Source organism: Chamaea fasciata, unplaced genomic scaffold (genome assembly GCF_029207755.1).
Source record: "Chamaea fasciata isolate MVZ Bird 193981 ecotype frontalis unplaced genomic scaffold, bChaFas1.0.hap1 SCAF_1, whole genome shotgun sequence".
NCBI classification, from domain to species: domain Eukaryota; kingdom Metazoa; phylum Chordata; class Aves; order Passeriformes; family Sylviidae; genus Chamaea; species Chamaea fasciata.
In genome coordinates, this window is record NW_027094086.1 from 46,208,812 (window position 1) to 46,228,882 (window position 20,071).

At 42.9% G+C, this 20,071-nt stretch overlaps 1 protein-coding gene across 4 annotated transcripts in view; it reads right to left on the bottom strand.

Moving 5' to 3' along the window:
* Positions 1 to 7,461: 7,461 nt before the first annotated feature.
* Positions 7,462 to 20,071, bottom strand: part of TAF4B (TATA-box binding protein associated factor 4b) — an 81,799-nt gene continuing 69,189 nt past the window's right edge. Inside the window, exons 15-16 of one of the 4 annotated variants that reach the window (XM_066182257.1) lie at positions 9,945 to 10,021; positions 9,771 to 9,849 (exon numbers count right to left, since the gene is read on the bottom strand). In XM_066182257.1, the coding sequence (XP_066038354.1) occupies positions 9,843 to 9,849; positions 9,945 to 10,021 (84 nt within the window). In that variant the 3' untranslated portion in view covers positions 9,771 to 9,842. Of the gene's footprint in view, positions 9,850 to 9,944; positions 10,022 to 15,755; positions 15,786 to 19,765; positions 19,870 to 20,071 lie in introns of those variants that run through there. The other 3 variants (XR_010720570.1, XM_066182252.1, XM_066182266.1) reach the window with 3 other exon arrangements.

The window sequence follows — 20,071 nt, forward strand, 5'->3', positions numbered from 1 at the left end:
ATAAAGGTGGAAGCACCTGGCCTGGGTGTTGGTCCATGGGCATTCCACTTGGGTTTCGCCTAAGCACAGAAGTTCAAGTCAGGCTGGAGGGTGCCTGGATGAAGCAGACAGGTACCTTGCAGTTCAGAATTCACAGAATCATCATAGTGGAGTAGAGGGGCTGAAACACCTTCCTTGATCTTCTGACCACCCTGCTTTTGATGCAGCCCAGACACAGTTGGTTTTCCAGGCTGCAAGTACATGTTGCCTGCTCATGTCCAGCCTCTCATCCACCAGCACCCCCAAGCCCTTCTCAGCAGTGCTACTCAGTGACTTCTTCCCCCATCTGTACTTATGTCTGGGATTGCCCCAACCAAGGTGCAGCACTTGCACTTGGTCTTGTAAAACCTCATGGAAAGGCCTACTTCTTGAGCTCATCTAGGTCCCTCTGGATAGCATCCTTCAGGTGTATCCTGACCAACTGCACCACTCAGCTTGGTGTCATCTGCATACTTGCTGAAGATGTACTCGATTTTTTTATGTCATTAATGAAGATATTAAATAACACCAGTCCCAATATGGACCCCTGAGGGACATCACTTGTCACTGATGTCCTTCAGGGCTCTGAGCCATTGATCACTGTACCCCAGATATGATCATCCGACCAATTTCTTATCCATCTAACAGTTTATCCATCAAATTGGATGGACTGTTCTCTCATTTAGAGAGAAGGATGTTGTAGGATATTGTGTTAAAGGCTTTACAGATATTCACTTAGATGGTATCTGTAGCCTTTCCCATCCACTGATGTAGTCATTCCATCATAGAAGGCCACAGGGTTGGTCAGACAGGACTTGCCCTTGGGGAAGCTGTGCTGCTGTCCCAATTCGTGTTCCTGTCCTACATGTGCCTTTGCACAGCTTCTGGGGGGATCTGTTCTATGATCCTCCCAGGCATGAAGCTGAGGCTGACATATGGGTAGCTCCCCATGGTCCTCCATTTTAGTCTTTCTAAAGATGGGTACAATGTTTCCCTTTTCCAGTCTGCAGGGTCTTCAGTTGGGCATGACTTCTCAAATATCATTAAGAAGGGCTTGACAACTACACCAGTCAATTCCCTCAGGACTCTGGGAGGCATCTCATCGGGTCCCAAAGACTTACGTACATTCAAGTTCCTCAGGTGGTCATGCTTGCACAGTGGAAAACACTTTGCTACCCACGTCCCCATCCTGCTGTCCATCCACTTGAGTGATGTGGAAGAGAGGTTGCCATTGAAGACTGAAACGAAAATATTGTTGATTACCTCAGCCCTGTCCTCAGCTGCTGTCACCGCTATGCCAGCATTGTTTACTAGTGGGGGTACACCTTATACTTTCAAAACATCATTCCCAGGGCTTAAACCACTGAGAAAGGGCAGTAGCCAGGGTGAACAGTAAGGGAAGGCAGGCAGTGCTACAGCAGGTTTGTGCAAGGCACAAGCAGGGGGGAAAGATGCAAAACTAAGGCAGCTGTGGGGGTAAAGAACTGGTGGGAAGGAGACACAATACCACAGAAAACAGGTGGAGGGGGAAAGAGTGGGAAGGAGGAGTGGAGTCACTGCATCTTGGTCAGATGAGCCTGGGGGTGTTTGTTCCAAGAGCCAGGGAGTGTCAGTGCTGCATCGCCATGAGAGGAACTCGAGCCCCTTACGTGCGTCTTACTGCCCGCGATGCCAACTTGCTTCTCAAGGAGACCTCCTCACTGAGAGACGCGACTGAGGAGGCTAGTGCCACGTCACATGAAAGAACACCCAGGGAGGGAATCGAGGGTTCAGCGAGGGCTCAAAGGCCCCCCAGCCAACCGCCCCAGCCGCCCTCTGGCCGAGAGCCGCCGGCGCACCGAGGGGCAGGGCCTTCCCCACGGGCAGGGCCTTCCCCGGGGGCTGGGCCGCGCCGGGCAGGCCCGCGGCCCTGGGGCGGCAGGGCGGTGCTGGCTCCTCTAGGCGCAAGGCCAAGCTGGAGCTTTCTCAAGGCTGCCTCCGCCAGCGCAGCCTCTCCGCCCTTCCCGGGGCTGGGTCCCCGCGCAGGAGCTGCCGGCGGGCCAGCGCCAGCTCCCGCCATCCATCGCCCCTGTGCCACCCACCCTGCCCCAACCCTGGGCTGATCCGGCTTCTCCCGTGTGTCAGCTGCCGCCCAAGGCGGGTGACAGCTAAACAGGAATTGTAAATCTCTTCTTGATCCCTTCTTTAAATCATCCGTGTGTTTCTGGAGGAGGGGAAAGAATCACCAAAAGAGGCAGCACCCTATCCCTTCCACTCTGCAAGGGCTGGGTGGCACCTCCCGGGCTTTCTTCCTTGGGGGATGCTGCACCTGGGGTCAGCTCGGCTTCTCCCCTCCCAGACGTGGCTCAGGACTGCAGAAAGTTGAGCCTGTTAAGGAGAAAAAGTCTGCAAAGGCAGACGTCTAGCTCAGGAAGTGGAGGAGCCTCACCCAGGTACAGCGAGGTCTGGAAGAGTCGTCGGGTCTCTGCAAATTTCATCCCTACAAAGTTCTTACTTGACCAGGACTACAGTGAAAGGGGAAAAAAAAAAAAAAAAAAAAAAAAAAAAAAAAAAAAAAAGAAGGCTCCTGACTCATTCTCTTCCCATGACTGCCCTAGCCCAAGGCATTTTCCCTGCCTTGGGAAGTGTTGCAAAATTTGAGCTTGCCCTGGAGGTATCTCTCACTAATTACTGGATATCCTGGTTTTGTGTAAGGACATAGGCAGGACCTTCCCACAGGTTCTTCTTTACCGCATGGGAAAAAAAAAAAAAAAAAAAAAAAAAACCAAAAAAAACCACCTCGAAATGCTGATTTCTGTTTCAGCATCCCCAGCAGACTCCTGTGAAGGGCTGATTGCACACTTGAGGGGATCTTTTTCTGGAGCCATCCTCCCCAGCTCTGGGGCATCACTCAGCAGCAGTTTCTAAGAAGTGTGGAATTTCAAAGGCAAAAACAAGCTTACTTTTAATATTTGCCCTCTGTACCTGACGTTTGGGCCACTTTCAGGTTTTTTTTCCCCCCCCTGTAATAAAGAAGGCTAAAGCTTTCAAATTAGAAGCAAAGACTGAGAGCTGTGTGAGATGAGGCCTCTTTGAGTTTGCATCACCCGCCAGGCGGTCTGCAAAGGGCTGAGGGATGGGCTGGTGAAAGGCAGGTGCAGAAAATTACAGCCCTGGCCCTGACAAGAGGTAGCACAAGCCTGATTACCACCTCAGCTTGACGCAAGTCAGATGCTCACATGGGCTATAAGCCTCCAACCGTGGTTTATTCACATCCGTAGAGAAAAACTGCTTCAGCTATGAGATGTTGAGTAGCCCACACCGTATTTTCATGTCTCCTGCTCTGTCTAATGTAGCTACACATCTTCTGCTTACTTCAGCCTCTTCTTTCAGCGTCAGGACACCGACACCCATGGACAGCATGTGGCCCACAGCCCAGAGATCTGTGTTGGTGACAGTACTTGCTACTCCTTCAAAGAGAGATGAGGCGATAACAGAGGGGTTTTCCAATTTTAAGAGACATGAAGTTAAAAACGAAAATTGCATTGAGCAGGAAGCAACAATATAAGGATTTCTTCCTCAGTAAGTCTGCTTCATTAAATATGCAGCCTGCCTACACATACTCACCTGTTCTTGAAAGGTCGTTTTCTCTTTTCTCTAAAAGAAAGCTTCTGCCGGAATGCATGTAAATGTATCACCTAAACTCCTGAAGAGAGGAGAGCTCTGTTTTCAATCCTCTGTATGCATTCTCCTTTTCCTACCCTTCCTTCTTGAGACTTCCCGCTGATCAGCTCTTCAAGGGAGTCTTTATTCTCTGCCCAATTTTGCACAAAAGTATCAAAGGATTTTAACACATTAAAACTTGAAACCTCTTAAAGAAAGAAGATAATTTATCTCCTTCCTCCCTCTCTCCTTGTTGCTGAAGTTTCACACCTGGGAGCTGTTATAACTCAGTCTTTACATAAAGTAGAGTATTTCTTTTTAGAAGTTGCTCAGCCATCCTTATACACACAGAGTAGATGTATATTCACACATAATTACTTGAAAAAATACTTCTATCCTCCCTTCCAGCTTCTAAGAACAGAAATAAGAAACACCTTAAAATTACTGTAAATAATAAACCCTGTCACACTAAACACTTCAAAGTGGAAGAGTGAATATCCCAATAAGCTTGGGGAACTACATGTAATTATGAATTAGCTCTCAAAAACAGATACAGATGATCTGTCAGATAATTCTTCATTTCAAATAGATTTAAAAATACTATTCCCTGTGATCTGGTAGAGACAGTAACTGCTTACTGATAACTGCAGAGCAGTTATCAAACAAAGCCTGTGGAGCAGGAGTGTGGCATGCCAAGCTGCTAAGATGGGCTTTATGCCTTAGCAGTACCTATGCAGAAGACCCTCACCTTTGCTCCCTCCCACCAAGGCACAGTCCCAGGGGAGATAGTCTTTCAGTGACACTGTAAATGGGCAGAACTGTGGTGAAGCACACACTGGTCACCCTTGGGGGCCTCAGTGTGGGTCTTGACACCCCTCAGTGTCCACCTGAATCACACAAAACAAGCTCTGTACCCTTTGCTAGTTCTGAGACAGACACAGGCAGACAATGAGACACGTGGAAGAGCTGTGGGACTGTGAGATGGGGTTGGGGAAGAGATTTGATGACCATCTCTGATAGGGTGTCCAGCAGGAACTTTGGACGGCCCTGCCAAGGAAACATTCCTTGGAAGATGGGAGGTACCTACTCCTATAAGGACCTTGTAGAAAACCTTTGATTGAAGTAGGTCTTAATGGTGGAAGTCTTGGCCACCATGAAACACCAACTTCCTGCAAGGATCTTCCCAGCACAGAAAGTAGCAGCCTCAGGGCTGTGGGCTGACCTGTGCCACCATCTCCTTCGATTCCAGAATAACCACAAAAGCCCAGGATAATAAGCCTCCTTTTCCTCCCTTCTTCACAGCAGAAAACCCTTTCAAAACCAGGCTCCCCAGAGGGGAACTCTGAAGCAGGGACTCATGAGGAGAGACTCGGTAGCAAAGTTACCAGCTAACATGCCAGAGAGCAGGCAATGAGTGACCAGCTCATGCATGTAATAGAAGAGGAAAGAAGAGGCCGTAGGAACAAGGACTGATACATCTGAAAGGAAAAGACGAAGTGTATTGCTTATTCCTTCAGTGTTACAAACCCAAATGGGGTGCTCATCTAGGTTGCAGAAGACCTTCACCAAGTGAAACACTGGCATTGTGGCCTGCAGACAAGCAGCCTCTATATCCAGTGAGAAAGGGACAAGCCACTGACACGGGGTAATGAGCCCAGAACCCAAAGTGGCAATACAGACAGGTCTGGTGTGCTGTGCTCCTTAGTCTTGGTACTCAGCTTTGCACCCCTCAAAGGAATAAAGTCTTCACTACAGATTGTAGTTATTTCCAGAGCTAGAGCTGTGGGACCTGAGAAAACAATGGCTGCATCCAGCTTTCAGAGCATGTGCAGACATGTGCTAAGTGCACAGGGAAGAGTGTGAGTGCTTGGCCTCGGAAACCCAGCAGCTCTCATTTGAAAAGCTGCTGGGAACAAGCCTGTATCACCAAGTCCAATCACTTGGACTGTCTGCCCCTTCAGGACATCCTCACTTGCTTTAGTCTTTCTCTCTTCACCCCAGTGATTACAAATGAAGAGGAAAGCAAAGAACAGAGCAAAGAGATGAACCTGGAGAACAGCTGACAGCACTTTTGCTCAGCACAGTGCACTCACATGGCAGGACACAGGTGCCTACAAAGAGAGGGGGCCTAGAACAACTTGATGCAAACAGTAGCCTTAAGCTACTTGTGTCAAAGTGTCCAAGAGAGTGCAATGGCTTTGAGGAATCATCCAGCAATGTCTCAGGATCCCCTGCTACCTTCCTCATTAAACCTCGAACAAAGCTGCAGGCTGTGTTAGTGCACTCCAGCTAGGCTTTCCCATGGGGAGAAGGGAAAAGCTGGAGTCAAAGACAGTGCAAAGGGCTGGATTCAGTGCTAAGACTTGAAAATGGCAATAAAAGGAAAAAGCAGCAGCTGGAGGAGAAACAGTACCGGCCCCCTTTTGTCACAAAGTAACACACAAAATTTGGCATAGAATGCTGCTGAGATAGTAGTGAAGAGCAAGCAACAACAGCTTTCCCCCCCAAACTGTATACCCTTTTCTCTGAAGCATGAGCACTTCAGTGGCAGTGATTGTTGCCCAGCCAGCTCAGTGCATCAGAAACAGCCACTAGGCCAGCTCAAAAGCAGGAAGTGCCTGGAGCAAGCTTTAGAGCCCTCCCAGCACCAGTGGCAGACAGTTCCCCTAGGTTCTCAAGCTTGAACATGAGCACACTGAGAACTAAAAATCAAGGAAGCATGATAGCAGGTTTTGTTCTCATCACCTTACTGGGATTTCAATATTCCCATAAAGGGCAGGAAAAGTGGGGAAAAGCATGGAAGTGAACCCCTGGTGATCTCTCCTTTAATTCCTGATGTGGCTGAGCAAAGCCCAGTATCTCCTAAATGCCACTTTAGAGGACACATTTCTCAGAAGCAAAGCTGAGCTCAAATGGGAGGCAGGATGAACCCTTGGCAAGGAAACTAATGTTTTCAGTTTTTGCACCAAGGACAAAGCTGTCCCTGTCTGAAATCAGGCCTAAAGACTTGCTGGAAAAACCTTTTTGAAACATCTGCTAGTCCTTACAGCCTAAAATTTTTGAATTTGAGAGGTCTTTTGAGAGTGGGGTGGGTGTGGACGTGACATATGGGGGAAGGAGGAGCACACAGGGAGAATCTACTGGTGAGAGACAACTTGCTCTGGCAGCAATAAAAGCATGTGATCTGCATCATAGGCAGGCCATAAAGACACCTGAATCATCCACAAGCCTTTATATATGTCTATTTGTCAAGTGTTTTCACCAGTATATTTCACTTCAGTATTGCACTGGTTTCAAGAGGAAGAGGCAGGCCAATATGCAGATGCTCATTGTGGTTCTCCAGCCTGCACTTAATTAATTGTGAGTTGTTGTAAAAATAATTTAGGACAGTGCTTCCACAGCACATTGTTGAAGTCTGACACAGTTCATGCTTTGGCCTCCCAGAACATGTGCAAAGCTCTTACCTCTGCCCAGCTGTTAACAAAAACCCCACAACCCAGTCTCTGTGCTGAGAGGAAGAAATCAGACATGAGACGTTACTTTTTCTCCCTGCCCACCCCTCCCCTTTCAGCAATCCTTTTCTCTGTCACCTACTTCTGTTTAAAACCCCTTCAAACAGAGATGTTCATAGCTAATATGTCATGTGAGGAAACCATGCCAGCTCCTGCAGCAGGCAGACAGCTGGGGCTCGCTCTCCGAGTCACACCATTAGTCATGGCACCGACAGCTTCAGGTGCTGAACTTCTCACATCAGGAAACAAAGTTACCAATTTATTATTTTTAATAAAATAATTGCTTTAATGAAGTATTTAAAATAATTTTGAACATCTGATCAATAAGATAACAGTACACAAATACGGAAAATGCTGCACTTTACATAAAAAGTAAAGCTAAGCATTTAATTATACAAAACAATTTTGCCCAATGCCATCAATATCTTGCAAACTATAGTTTAGTCAAAGTACTGCTTATATATATATATGCTATATATACATATATAAATAATTTACAGCATTCATTTACTAGATTTGCTTGCTACTGTTTCAACAAAAAACAACATAACTGATTCACAACTTTGTGAATTTGGTAACCATCTGCAGTGGTTCTGACAGTGCAGAATAGTTGTGTGAATAATTGCTTCAAGTTTTGAAGCAGCATGCCAAGTAACCATAGGAAGCCTGTTCTTTCAAAGAAAAAAAATTCATAAGGAAGCCATTCAATAGTTGGTTAGAGCATGGTGCTAATTATGTCCTGTGTTTGATCCCTGTGCAGGCCGTTCACTGAAGAGTTGGACTTGATGATCCTTGGGGGAACCCTTCGAACTAAAGATATTCTGTGATTCCGTGAACACAGTCAGTGTCTCTCCCACTGATGCCTAGAGAGGCTACCTGGAACAGAGGCTAGACAGTGTTAAAGGAATAAAGTAGGTATTGATTAAAAGGCCTTCAAAGGATACATCTTGGGCAGTAGAAGAGCCTGGCCATGGCTCGATCCAAGATGGACCCAAGATGGACGACCAGTCACGAGTTTTCACACTTTTGTAAGTTTTGGTCTATTTATATATTGGGGTTAATTGTCCAGTTACAGCTTCAGGTTATGAAATTCCATCCTCCCAGACTGCTCTCTTCAATTCAGTGTTGTTTACACTTCTTGAAGCCTGAAGCTGCAACAGTGTCCTTGGTTCTCAGGCTGAAAAAGGATTGTTTTGTCTAACTAAACTGTGAGGAGAAATTTCTAACACTTTATATGAAGTTCAGAGTTACATACTAATGCAGACTCTGAAAAATATGAAAGCTAAAACTTAAGGCATTACCACCAATCCTGGGAAATAGCCATGCTATACAGCGCTGTGTCATGGAAGGCAACATGTTTGGAGGCTGGGGAGAAGGGTGACCCAGAGGGCTTTCCTTCCACCACAAGGCAGTCTTTACCAGCAAGTAGACATCTTTTAATCTGTTCTAACAGTCTTTATAATCCAGAGTCTTCCTTCTCACTGAATGGAAAGAAAGCAACTGTCTAAATACTTTCTATTTAAGAAGATTCCCTGTTACACCACACTGAAGTATTAAAACAGTATTCTAAAGCAGTGAATTCTGTGCTTTGCAAACACTGCTCCTCTCCAAGGAGAGTTTTCTGCTCCAGAGTTTCAATGCATCTAAATTTTTCCCTTTTTGTAGTCAGAACAGGTTTTGTTAATATCTTTCCACATCTATGCTCAAGTTCAATGCTATTTTTTTATCCACAGAAAGATAAACTGTTTCTTCTGTTTACCCTCCCTTTTTAGGATCTTTTACTCCTTGTATTTTTAGTAACTCCAAATTTTCCATGACCATCCAAGTTATGCCATATACATCACTGTGTGATGCACTTCAATCACAAGAATGAGTGATTTGTCCTCCTTCCCTCAGTCACTTTCTCAGAGGAAAGGCTGACGGCAATTGACGCAAAGAGTGGGGCAGAAAGGACCCCTCATTTCTTTTGCTTGCTACTTTGATCTCCACAAATGAGCATAGCCAGTAGTAATTCTAAACCCAGAAAATTTAAGATGTTGTGTCAGACAGGCAGTACATTAGCATGTTTACTGACTGCTGGTTCATGATTAAATATAGTTGCCATGCTATGCTGTGCCACTATAGTGATATTTGTTTCTCTAAATAAGATTGGGTTGGAAGGTGGCACTACACATAGAACAGATATTGCAGACTCTGGAGTACTGAAGCAAGTGACATACATAAACTAGGGACACTTACCAAGCTCTCAGAGCTTGTAAGACAGTTAAATGCAAGCAGATAGGTGCTTTTGTGTGCAGCTCAGTGTTTTCACTGGTTTACAGACTGATTTAAGCCAAGTATTATTAAAAACCTTACAGGTGCTAAGTTAGGTATTTAATAAAAATGTTTATCTGTAAACAAAGAGTTATCCTTACAACGGATCGTTTTCCAGAAACTGGAATTTCAAGACAGTGCAACAATGCTTCAGTGTTTTCTTTGGCAGTAGACAGCACGGTGAAATGCAAGATTCAAATCACTTCAGAAGAGCACGGTACAAGTGCAGAGAATGCTTCATCTCCCTCTCTTGTTCCATGCAGAATATCAAGTCCCTGAGACAAACACGGGTTACTCTTGGACAGAGCATCTGCTTCGTAAGGCTAAAACCTGATGATCCAGCAATTCCATTGCCATTCAAACCCTAAATGTGGGAGAGAGGAAGAAAAACCCATCAGAAACATTAGAATTTCATGAAAGTAGAAGTTTTAACTAAACTGGTTGGATTATACTGCCTACTTGAATAAAACTAGCCCAGTGATGTTCAGCTTTCCACGTTGAAAACCAGCAATCCAAAAATCCTTGCACATTAGATACTGAAAAAGACAAAGCAAGCACTTGCCAGCTGGTGGTTTATTTCAGTTAAAGCAACCATAAAGTTCTTTCTTCCTTTAAAATTATACTAATATGGTAAGATAAATAACCACCATTTCCCTGAAGTATGCTAAACAGACCTTCAGTGAGAAAGGATCAGCCAACTATGAAGAAGGTACTAACGCAGTACCTATGCAGATGTGCAAGTTGTGCACAGCTCTTACTACCGCTTGCTCCATCTCTTCATGAGGTTTGCATCTCTTCATGAGGAAAACTGTCACTGTGAGTGCACCCTAGCTTTGGAACATGGCCAGGAGAAACTCTCATCCCAGCCATCCTCTGTGCTCTGTCCTTTAAGGGGGCAACAAATACTCAGTAAAAGCATCCAGATATTAAGAACACTATCTGAGCCTATCCATTTCAGTCAGCTGCCTTGCTTGGTTATGAAAATACAATTGGTAGAAGATGATGATATTTAGTAGTTTTATGTTCAAGCTACTGGAATGAACAACCCCCACACTTTCCAAAATGCCTGAAGATTTATTATTAGGGGTGGGGAAGAGGAAGATTACCATGAGCTGCACAATAGACTGGCTACTTATCTTGGAGCCAATCTGTGCGGCACAGCCAGTCTCCTATCACTACTGGAGGGTTCTTGGTAATGAATGTAATTTGTACAAATACGAGTGCTCAGTCTCTGTAACTTCAGCAAGGCAATGCCTGCCAGCATCAACACCACTTGGAGATGGTGTTGCTTGGATGCAGTGTTAACTATATCAATTCTTACCCTAACACTCTCTGCAAGACTTCAGCAAAATGACTTTGCCCACTTTGCTTAGAGAAATCTGTTTAAACCCCCCATTTATTTAGAAATGACTACCAGTGCTGGACTACATATAGCAGTAAATGCAACTGCTGTTAGGGTAGAAGCATTGAAATTTATTAAAAAAATATAGAGATTCACCAGAGAGCACATGCTAGTCACAGAAAACCCAGGGCAGATTGCAGAAATGGAAGCTGTATTTGTTACAAGCAGCACGCAGGGTATTCAGCACCATTTCATTTGCTTTACAGTCAATACTATTAAACACTATGAAATGCCATCATTTGAAACTTTCATTTTGTTAAATGGCTTGGAACAAATGTGTGCGTGGGGAAGACTGCTGGCCACATTGCACAGAGGGCACTGCTGTCCTGGTAAGACACAAAAGGGTCACAGTTCAAGTTTGTCATATGACAACCCTGAAGGATCCAGGGAAAAGATAGCTCTGCAATGCAGCTGCCAGCACGGGTTGAAAAGGAGGTCAGTCCAACAGGATGCGGCAGAAGGCCCGAGGCAATGTTATAAATGAAACAAACCCCAAGGGTTTTCAGTAACCCAACAGCAATGTCCTTTATAATTCACAGAACTTTATTGAGGTGAAAGTATTTTCTCTCTAAATAAGTCATTAGACTAGAAGTCTTACCTTTAAAAAGACACCAAACAAAGCCACCTCAATCCTGTTCACTCTTACAGAAAGGAGACAGACGGCACAAATCCCCCAGCCTGCTTTGGAAGCTGTTGTAGCTGCAAGATACTACAACAGGGCAGAAGCACCAAGCTGCCTGAGTTTGAGACAGAGTTATGGATTTGTTCATTCTTAAACTCTTACCCATCATGCCCAGTGCAGAGACATAAAGTGATACTATGCTGTAATACCACATCCAAAGTCAAAGCCTATCCTGGCCCCCTGTTTACTAAGACAGCCATTCACAGTTCTAAGTTTCCCATTACATCACTCTGGCTTAACAAAGCTACCAAGCACAGCATTTCAGGGGTCAGGGAGCTCTTTGACAACCAACAGCTCCTACCACAAGCTAAAATAGTGTCCTTCTCTCAAAGTACATGATGGTTTAAAATGAAAGAAGCCAACAGACAGCCCAGGTCATTCCAGTCCAGATAGGGACCATGCTGAGGAACCCACTTTTAAGTGAATTTATACAGTGGTGAGCACTACCTCCTGTTAGCTACTGTCTTCCACAGTTGTACTGAAACTGTTTTTTCCTAGTTTTGTTTTGGAACTTGGACCAAGCAGTGGTCTGAGATCTGCGCATCCCAAAGAACCATCACAGACACCTCTGTTAACGTCCAAGACTTTACTTCAGAAATGCCCAACTCTGAGTTCTCAAGCTGACACAAGGGACACTTCAGGGGAGGGTCCTCTGCTGCTCCACTTGAGCAAATTCCTATTGGGCAGGAGGTCAACCTTGTCTGGTCCTAGGGAACAGTCAATAATCCTCTCCTTTAGATTTCACATACCCCTTCCTCAAAAGAACACCAGCCCACTCCTTGCTCCCAGACATCTCTATTATGCTCCTCCAATTTGGGAAGCAACCATTTGTGTCTTGCTGTTTTGGGGGATTCTTCACTGCTAGTCTTCAGCATACCCCAAGACAGCTTTATCTATTTCTAGGAGAAAAATACTGCTCTTCAACCAGGTCACAGACAAGTACAAAGATAAGAAAATAGAAAATGCATCCCTATAGAATCAATTCCAGCAAAGGGTACTGCAATCAGCCTGCATCCCCCTTCTACAACATCTAATTATTAGTGCTCTAACTAGCAACTTCTTTTTTTCTCACTCCTTTTTTTTTTTTTTTTTTTTTTTTGTTACCTTGAAGTTCCTGCGTTTCAGTAAACCATCATCACCCTGCCTTCCTTCCAAGAGGGAAATGACACAGAGACATGCAGCCCAGGAGGGCCAACTACCAGTCAACCTGGGTATCACAGCTGACCAACCTTGTTTGTAAGCCAGGTAAGGCACTGTGCAGTGCAACTGCACCACTGTAAACTACCCTACCCAGTACTGAGATCACAACTTAAAATGTTTTAAAATCAGCCCTAGAAAGTCACAACAGCAGCAGTCCTGCTGTTGAACTATCCTCAGAATTGAGCCCAATCAGCAACTTTTCCACAGCAGCACACTGTCCAACTTACAGCCTTTTATACACACCTGACAGAGATCAATTACACTCACTGATTTTGGCAGCAAAACACATTGTGGGGCTCCTGCTGTAATCCCAGACTGTTGAACAGCCAGTTTCATTCAGAGGTTGCTCTGGAAACCTGTTCGAAGATCTCTAGAGCTCTCTCCAGTGGCTGGATGGAGAATTAAATACCAATTCTCTGAAACAGCAAGAGGGAAGTTAATACAGAGGCACCACTACCCCCGTGTTTCTAGTCTGCAACGTATCTGGAGCTTAGCATCTTCAAGTTTGGATCATGGATACCAACAAGGATTTCAAAACTGCTCAGAGCTATTTTACAGGCCCTGACACAAAGCTCAGAGAAGTCTGCAGACACCTTGCTCCCCACCAAGTTCCAGTCAGGTTCAGTGAGGTGTTCCTCGTGGAGTACATGCTCCCTTCCCAAATTCAATGACTTCACACCAACCAAATTTCAAAATTTTAAACTCTTGGGAGGGAGACACTTAAAAGGAGAAAAGTGTTCAGTCAAATGTTAAAAGTCAAGCCAAGAGCTCTCATTTCAATTTTTGGTGTGGCATAAACATACCACAGTCCCAGAGCCAAGATCCCAAGAGAGCAAACTGCTATTGCAGCTTTCCTGCACATTATAAAAATACCACCAGCAGAAGGAAGCAAAGTCATGAGATACTTTTCAATGACATCTTCAAACACTGAAAAATGCTGTGTGCAGCAGAGATGTTGCTGAAAGGTGGCAAGAGCACCTAGTGAATTGAAGCAAAAGCATCCAGGTGCAACCCCCATCTCTGTCATGTGTGGTCACACTGAGGTCAGTGATACTTAGTGTATGCTGTACTTGGTTTCCCAGCTGTAGAACACAGAACATATTCCTGTCTCATAGGAGGAAACAAGGGTTAAAAAAACATTAACCCATTGTGTTCAAGCACTTACCTGAGTCTCTTCCAGCAGCCAGGGGAGAAGGAACAGACCCTCTCAAAATTGTGACATTTTTGCTCATACACAAAAGTGCCTAATCTAGGCCAGAGAAAACAAAGTGAAAGAAGTTGATAGCAGTTTGGTGGCAAGCCAGCCCACTGGTGCTGCCTATTCTAACAAACCTCAGTCTGACAGAAATACTCCCACATTCACAACACTAAAATATTACGTGACTCAATATTTCTATGACTCTTTTTTAAAAATAAATTTGGTTGTGTTAGGTTGGGGTGTGAGGATTTTTTTTTTTTAACCTTATAGACCATTAGGGTAGCTCAAGCTAGTGGCTGAAAGATTCAGATCTCTATATCCAGACTGCTTCTTGTGCAGCTGAAAAAAACCGTGTATTTATGATGTTATCTGCAGCCTACAAAAAAGCCTCACAGAGCTGTCAGATCTATATAATAGAAAACTCCATTCAATTACACATTTTTCTTCAGATTTCATTGCAACATTCCTACAAGTCCTTTCAAATGTAGGCAACAACATGTTTTACATATTGAAACAAATTACTGTGAATGCAATGTCAGTTTATTCACTATTATGCCCAAGATTCATGTACGCGTGTCACTTCGTGTGGGTACATCAGATGCTTAATCTGTACCTGGAGGTAATGAATCCTATACAAATATGTCATGTTAGTTAATAGACAATTATTAAGCTGAAATTTTCTGGCTCTTTGCCACATCATCTTAAGAAATGTATTGTCAACTAAATTATAAATCTCTTGACCCTTCACATGTCATCAACATTTGTGCATTACCAATATGTTCAGCCTAAAGCTACAATGCAATTAGTCATTTAAATTGCAGATATCTTTCACATATAAGAAGAATAAAGTTCATCTCTAGCACAGAGAAGGCATGATGTGGGCCAATGAACTGTATTTCTGAAGTATGTGAATGGCAGTTGAGAATATTTTCCCCTATTTACATGGGGAAAAAATTCAGATCAAGTGTATGGCCTAGACTGACAGGAGCCAGGAAATTCAGCACAGAAACTGAAACTCTTTAGCTGACAGAACTGTGCTTTGTTAGGTCTTGAAACAGATAACTAAGATGCTGAAGACATTTTATAATTGCAGTTAACTTTTAGCTCCCTTCTTCCCCAAAGGTATGACCATGTCATAGACACTTCAGTTGTCCAAGAGCTTAAATAAGAACCAGAAATTGAAATCAAGAGTCTGCATACATTAAGCATATGCAAAGTAGAAAAAAACCTCACCCTCCAGTATCATTTAATACCTATGGACTGGGGGAAAGGTTGACAGAGACAGAAAAAGACACAGAGAAAGTGAGGGAAACCACTGAAGTGTAGAAACAGATTTTGTAGCCTGGTTACGAACACCTACTTATATATAAGTAGCCCAATCTGAAGTGATTGCTTTTAAATTAATTTTATGCAGCTTCTAAGAAATACTTTAGCAGATTATCATGTACCCATGCCAAAGACCAGGCAGTGGTCTCATTGCACAGGGAGCTATCATTTGCTACAGAGCCAATTCATGCCTTTGAATTCACACTTAGGCATGTCCTTAACACTAATAGTGAAGCTGTTGAATTGTGCTAGCGTCTTCCCTCATCAAAAGAGCTTATGGCCAAAAAATGGCAGTAGCTTCTACAGTTACCACTTACAAGAGCATAAACCTCTCCTGGAGGGAAAAAAAAAAAAAAAAAAAAGCGCCAGTGGATTGTCACACACCAGAAAACACAAATAATGTCTCTTCCCCAGTCACCTGGAAGAGTTGGGTTCACTTCCATTCTGCAGAAAGGAATTGTTGCTCAAAGGCTTAGTTCTTCCTCAGTCAACCTAAAGAATATTTCCAAAGCTTAAACAAGCACCATGTACAGAATATGTTTAATCAACATGCATACCAGCATCCCAAAGTTGTAAAGCAAGAAGGGTAAGTTTAAGTTCTGCTAACAATGATCAGATGTGGCAGACACAAGAGAAGATGACAAGCTCATTTCCTCCACCCACAGTCAATACTAAAAATGGAACAATGACCACTGTGGTAAACAAGGCATTTCTCCCATTTTTGCTTGCCAAACTTCTTAGCAGAAGGAGAATTCAAGTGTGGACTGCTGTATTAGATGTGCACAACCCCAGAAGTATCACATTATTTTAAGTATTTTGGCCAGGGCTAGGAGTTTGACAGAAAGGAAGTACTTGAATGGCTCTGCACTGACCACAGCATATCAGCTGCATGATTTACTTATGTAGCAACTACTTGCAGTAGTGTAAGTTTCCACAGCAAAGCCAGACTACCTGTAACAAAGCAAGACCCACACTTACTAACAGAACAGCCAATCTTGGCAGGGGACAGAACAGACACAAGCAGTATCTGGAAGGAGGAATTTCCTTTGCCATTGGATCTGGCAAAAAGAAAGAAAAGACACAAGATGTACACCTCTGAGTCAGTCAGTGGAACCAATCTGGAAGAAAGTAAGTGAAGAGTTCAGCACCAACAACACTGAGGGGCAGGAGAGACTGCATCACTTCTAAGTACTTAATGTGTTATCATGGAGCCAGAAAAGTAATGCAGAGCAAGTAGTCTACCCCAAAAAACTGCACAGAAGTACAAGTATCCCACAAAGTTTTTCTATACAAGGTAGAAGGGCCTGACCACAGTATTCAGATGACGACCATAAGTGTAACAGCCAGTCTTCTGAGTCTACTTTCAGAAATATCTCTAGACTTTCTTCCTCCCTGTTGCATGATTCTGCACAAATACACAGCTCTCGGTTCAAGGCCAAAGATGACCTTGCACCCAAGACACCTCTGAACAGAAGGAAAGAAAGTTTAAGGACTCTCAACTGTAGTCTCCAAATTTCTAAGATTCCAGTTACAGTGGGAATGAAACAAAGCTGTTTCCAAAATGGCTTAGTCAATAGAAGAGCAGTAAAACTTAATAATAAAAAAAAAAATCCTTGACTATTTATCAGCATTGAAAACATTATGGGGCATGTTACCAACCAGTAAAAGCTATGAAACAGAACAAAGAATTGGGAAAATGAGTCTGTGGTTTCAAGTTTACTTTTTTCTTATTTGTTTTAGAAGTGTCCTCCTCCCCTCCCAAGATGAGTTAGTTTTCAATTCTTCCTACCCTTTAATTCATTACTGTTTACCACATGCCCTCAAACTAGGGGAGGAGGAGAGATGGGTAACAAATGCACAAACCCCAAGACACATATAAATCAAATCCAAAGGCCTTTCCTCTTCATTGTATCCAAAAGTATCCAGAGGGATAAGAACGAGAGAGATGAAGATATTGCCACCTCTGGATTACAAGTAGCACCAATTAACGCATTTTCACAATAGAGGCATTTTCTTACCAGGGCTTTCTCAAATAACTCTTTCTGAACAATACCATTCAAATGTTAAGTTGCAGTGAAGTGAACATGCAAAACTATCCAAACTAGTGTTTCCAACAAGAAAGGAAAAAGAATTCCCATTATACTGATGCCTTTTCTTTCTTTTATTTTTTTTAATTAGGCCTAGAGCATTAGCCTTATTTTTTCATTCCATGATCATCATGGATTTGTCCCTACTGTTATTTCAACTTTACAGATACATGAACAATCATGGCAATATATAGATTATTCTTTTTATATTGCTTTTAGGTCCAAATCACTTGACAGGCACTCCTCTGGACAAAAGCCTCTTTCTGTACTTGTTATACTGTGAGGTGATGAGGCTGCTGGCAAGCAGGCTTCTGGCTGGAGACCACATGCTTGTTGTGTCATCACATGTTCTAGTGACCACACTAAAATGAAAGACCTGGAAAGACCAAGTAAAACACAGTTCCAGACATCAAAATCAGATAAACGTGCAGGAATCACGAGCTCAACTATCTCAGGAAAGACTTTCCAGAAGAGGAACAAAGCCCTGTGCTGGAGTGTGGAGAAACAGAAAACCTTGGGCTGAAGAATCATCCCAATGAAACACAAATACTTATTTGTGGCTAAGTTAGCATACCATGCTCCCCAAAATGCTGGTTTGAGCCACTTACACACTTACTGCAACAGTAGGCAGCAGATCCAACCAACCCAGACTGCTAAACTGAACTTTCCCAGTATCTATTACATTTTAGTACTGAATAGGGAAAGGCAAATATATGACAAATTTGCTTACAGAGTTTCACTTTTTTAATACATACTGTTACAGATTATTTCTTCTCTGTCTGCCCAAATACCTTAGGGCTTCGGCTTGCATCAATAATTGCTTGAAATAATTCCTTTTCCTTTAATTACTACAGGAGTCAACCATAAAAAGAAGCTGTACAAAGCTGACATGGCCATAGGAGACACAATCGTACAAAGACCATTATCCAAAGAAAGTTGAAGTCATAGTTAAAAATCTTAATCCAGTTAGCATCAGTGATTTCACTCAATAATGTTAAATATTCATATTTAGGAATAACTTTTTCTATCATACCTGTCTACCAAGTTATTAGGCTTTACAAATAATATCAATAATAATAATAATAATAATAATAATAATAATAATAATAATAATAATAGGTCACAGGAGTATTATGCACAGACTTACTTGCCATTTCACAGTCTAGAAGTTCTGACATTTAAGATTATTTGAGAATAAAGCTGTCTGTATTTTGTCAGTATTTGCAATTTGAAATGAGAAAGCACATCCTGGCTGTTTAAATTATTCTCAGACAGGTTGCCCAAAAAGATGATTTTAAAGATGCCCAAATGTGTAACAGCCTAAGGCCATATTGTACTTGCTTTCAGTTTCAAAGACCTCCTTTCATCTCTGAAGAATGGAATGTTGTTTACTGCTCAGGATGTTTTGCCATGTTATCATGAATGTCTTACGAATGTTCTGCCACTTGAACTAGAGAGTGTTTTTCAAAACCATGCTTAATTCTACATGAGAAGTCTTAAGCCTTTTATAAATCCTGCTCAGATATATTGGGACACTTGAAAACATTTAAATCTAAACATCCTTCTCAAGGATTGCTATCCTGCATAATTCCACAAAATAGGAAAAAAAAAAAAAAAAGGTCTGCAGAGAAATGCTTTCCGGTAGGACAAAGCCTAAGAACTAGGCATTGGAATGTGAGCTTGCATGCAAGAAACAAAAATAGTTTCACTGTCAGAATTAGTTTCACCTACTGCCCTTACAAATCAGCCTGGCAACCTATATGAGAAGTTGCTTAAAATACAGCAGGTAAATTTGTGACAATGGAATGTTATCAAGGTTTATGGTCAGTTTTAGGCGTGTCACGTCCACATTCTTTTAAAGTGGCAAAGTAAATAATGGATCACCAGCTTTCAGCAGCAACACTGTTATCCGTCTTGCCTTGGCATAATCTCATGAAGCTTTTAATAAAGCAGACATACCACAGATGATGAGAAATAACTGGAAAGTACTTAACAGGCAGACTTGTTAAATATTCAGAAACAAATCCGGCAATAATTACAGAAAACCACTACGAAGAACAGGAATAGTTACCCGATAGAAGCTTGGGGGAAGATGAGAAAAGGATGGGGAAAACTGTTCATGTGCTAGACTGATTTTTTTCAAGTTTTTCCAGTGGTATTATTAAAAAAATCCCCATACATTTAGCTTCATGTGAAAGTGCATTAAAAAACTTCAAAGAAGAGAAGAAAAGCTGCTCAAAAGCTGTGAACACTGCTTTCTGCAGCTTGTTTAGAGACAGATCGCTTCCCTTCAGTTGTGGCTAACAGGAATATTCAAAGACCTAATTCTGTATCCATGTCAGGGAAAAAATAAGTTAAAAATTCACTGAAACACGACTATCTCACCTGCTTAGTGAGGCCTCTTGTCACAGCCCAGAAGAAGAAAAACTACTGGACAGATGCCACCACTGTCTCAGCTACACTGCAAATAACTGAAGACAAGATCCTCCCTATGCAAAAATGACAGTGTTTTCAATCCTACCATCTAGTTAAGCTTCCCAGACAACAGAAATGAAAAAGACTTAAGGTTCATCAGAAAGGACAACTACCACCACTGCCTCCACACAAAAGTTACTGTCCAGGCTCCTGCTCACTGTGATTATGTCAGGCCAACCAGATTTTCACTTGAGCAATACCAAGGCTTCATGATAG